The sequence below is a fragment of the Saccostrea cucullata genome, unplaced genomic scaffold (assembly GCF_032062105.1).
Source record: "Saccostrea cucullata isolate Sc308-1 unplaced genomic scaffold, CSIRO_AGI_Scuc_v1 ctg12727, whole genome shotgun sequence".
Lineage (NCBI taxonomy): Eukaryota > Metazoa > Mollusca > Bivalvia > Ostreida > Ostreidae > Saccostrea > Saccostrea cuccullata.
The window spans coordinates 15254-18327 of NW_026921208.1; the positions used below are offsets into that span (position 1 = coordinate 15254).

The 3074-nt window shown below is 36.6% G+C and overlaps 1 protein-coding gene across 1 annotated transcript; it reads left to right on the forward strand.

Annotated features, from left to right (window-relative positions):
• Positions 1–1745: 1745 nt before the first annotated feature.
• LOC134259476 (uncharacterized) lies at positions 1746–2916 on the forward strand. The gene is made up of 2 exons (XM_062742054.1): positions 1746–2084; positions 2762–2916. The coding sequence occupies exons 1-2, from the start codon at positions 1838–1840 to the stop codon at positions 2914–2916; spliced, it is 402 nt and encodes a 133-aa protein (XP_062598038.1). The 5' UTR covers positions 1746–1837.
• Positions 2917–3074: the final 158 nt, after the last annotated feature.

The following is a 3074-nucleotide window of genomic DNA, read 5'->3' on the forward strand; positions in this document are numbered from 1 at the left end:
TAAATATTAAGCAAATGACTAACACATTTCAGTACAAATCACGAAAGCTCATAGCAAAAGCAATTCTTTTCAAATCAAACCGAATGAATTGTGCATTTTTCTGCAACCATCCTTTTTGAATGTATACGAACTTGTATCGTTTAAAAGTTCATATGTTTTTAGATAAAAGATTGTATCATCTGTTACATATTTGGCTGCATTCATTTTTAATCCTTCTTATTAATTGGAATAGAAAATAACGTCCAAATTATGTATTACTAGCCAACATTGGATGCTTACTTCCTCTTAAGATATGACTTCGGGTCCATAAATCTAGATGAGCTCAATTTTGATCCGAGTCTCACTTTTACAAGGGATAAAATATTATAAATTGAGAATAAGATCAAAACTGAGCCAATCTAGATGCATGTCCCCGGAGCCAGGTCACATCTCCGTAACTTCTAGGATTTTGTGATTGTAATTAAAGGTCACCGTTCTTTATCTTCACCTGTTTCATTAAAACAAAACATATCATGTACACATTCTTAAGTTTTTTCATTAAATTTTGTTGTTTAGTTTCTCTTCCTCATACTTTTGTTTTGAAGATTCTTGACACCGTCAAGATGCGTGACAAGTATATTATAAACAGTACACAGTCCTTGACTACCTGTCAAGTATTCTAAAGCTGATTTTAGTACTTTATCGTCTTCTGCTTGGCACAAGACACCTCTAATTATTTGTCTAATGACTTTACAATGGTGATTTAATCCCCGCTGACGTTATTCAAAGAAGTCATCAAATTTGTCTAAGAATCTCCCGGGTTGAGCGAGCAAACACCGTAAAAGTAGCTGTGTATAGATTTTGTTTACAGTTAACCGAAGGAGCAATAAGTGGGGTCATAAAACAGACTTCTAAAATCTGTCTTCTCTATTCATAAAAATTATCAAAGAATTTATTTCAAAATACATGAGGAAGTATTATATTTAGTCGAGAAGACATGATACATGATACCAGTCAAAAGATATAGCCTAAGCCATACAAAAAATGAAACAATTGACTTTAATTGAATATATCTTTTATAATCGTACTACCTAAAGGTCGGGTATCTTACTGTAATCCTGGTCCGTCCATCTGTCTCATTAACTTCTCCCTCAAACTCGTTTTACATTTTTCCCTTGTACCCCAAGTCATCTTTTAGGATATGAGTGATGGTGTCCATGTATATGTGCATTAAGGTTAAGGTTTTGGAATTTTCAAATTCACCTTGGGGAACTAACTGGAGAGTCAAAAAGACATTTTTTCCTTAAAAACCTGCTTCTTTGTGCTCTTCACATAAACTGTAACCAAGTTATCTCTGGAGTACATATAATTGCAACAGCTAAATGAAGCTTCATTTGATACATGTACATTTATGTAGACTATAAATACACCTATCCTAGGTATATGTAAGAAATATGTAGAAATGTAGGAATACATTTAGAACTAAACACTAGTATTCTAATATTACTGCTATGAAAAGTGAGAAAAAGAACAACTCTTTTTTTACGATGAAAAAAGATCTTCAATTACACTTTTCATGCAGTAATTGACTTTGTCACCATTCATTGCTACTAAATAAGACAGATTATTTTATTAACATATTAAATAATCTCATTTAATTGACGAAAAAAGTCTAGTGCGATTTGATTGTATGCTTATACAAAGTACAAGTTAATTGGTTGTAACATTCCTTGGTACGACCTATCTAATATCACACAATTTCCGTTTCCGCTGTTTGGAAAAATCACAGTAACCTGCACAACAAAATTTTTTGTAAATTTGAGAAGTATCGGCTGCCATCCGAGGTACTACGGAAAATATGCCACCTGTACGAACTAGCACGGATACGAGAGGGAGAAAGGAGTACACACGGAGCTTCATTACGCCTTCCAAGGGCAGGGGAAGGAAACGAAGGAGGGAGGGCGAAAGGACAGGACCACATGGCGATCACACGCAACATGGCGTCGACCAAATTCCCACACCAGCGGGGGCCATCGTCAATGTGGCCAGTCAGAGTCAGCCTCATGGAGACGAATTGGTCGGGATAACTACAAATCAGGAAATTGGTGAGTCTGGGATTCTAATGCCACCCACTGAAAATTTTGTTGGACCGAATTTTAGTATTCAAGAATATCAACCAATTTTGAACACTTGCGCCTTTGACCCGATCAATGCACATGTCCCTCTAAAGCTCAAAACAAAAATTTGGGAGGGACAATTCATAAATTTGTCCCTCCTCTTAAAATCCGCAAGGGAACTGGTCGACCACGAAAATACACAAGGTCAGATTCAAATACGCAACGGCACTATGTGCCTTGTCAAGCAAAAAATCAAACACTTTCCTATCTATTGAAGAATGGACATCTGCATTCATTATATTTACAAGTATTATGCTGGAAAAATATAGAACAAGGTCCCAGGAACTATTAAAATACATGCGGGATGTAAGAATTGCAGAATCCCGGTCTACAGGTTGGTTCAAGTATGATGAACAGTTTCGCCTACTCAAAGTGTCTAACCCCCAGTCTTCCTGGGGCCAAATAAACAGCGAATTGTGGCTATTGTATATCACGAACAACAGTCTAACTCAGGCTCAAGATCGGGTTAACCCTCAAGGCAAAGTCAATCACACAAATAACATAATTTCGGCCCAACAAAACCGTTCATCATCTAATGCTAATGCTACCCAATATTGTCATTACTATAATGCTGGTAAATCATGCAGGTTTTACCCAAATTGTAGGTTCAACCATGCATGCAACTTGTGTGATGGGAGACATGCAGCATCCATTTGCGAGAGCACTAAACAATTCTAGCCTTGTATCATCAACTTGTACACTGGGGAAAACTCCTATTAATGTTAACATATTGTCTCACTCACTACACTACCTACATTAATCACTTATATTGGCATGGTGCACCATTAAAAAGTGGCCACAAGATTGATAAAAACACAGGAAAATAAACAAGCAGGTCAACAAGTTCATTACTGAATGGGGGGGGGGGGGGGTTATATTACATGATATCAAATCAGTCAACAACATAGGTCTATTTTG

What these genes read in the sequence shown, in the direction of transcription:
- LOC134259476 (XM_062742054.1), top strand. Translation starts at nt 1,838, where the DNA reads ATGCCACCTGTACGAACTAGCACGGATACGAGAGGGAGAAAGGAGTAC. An exon ending in AACTACAAATCAGGAAATTG is followed by an intron (nt 2,085 to 2,761) that starts GTGAGTCTGGGA and finishes CCCAAATTGTAG; the next exon opens with GTTCAACCATGCATGCAACT.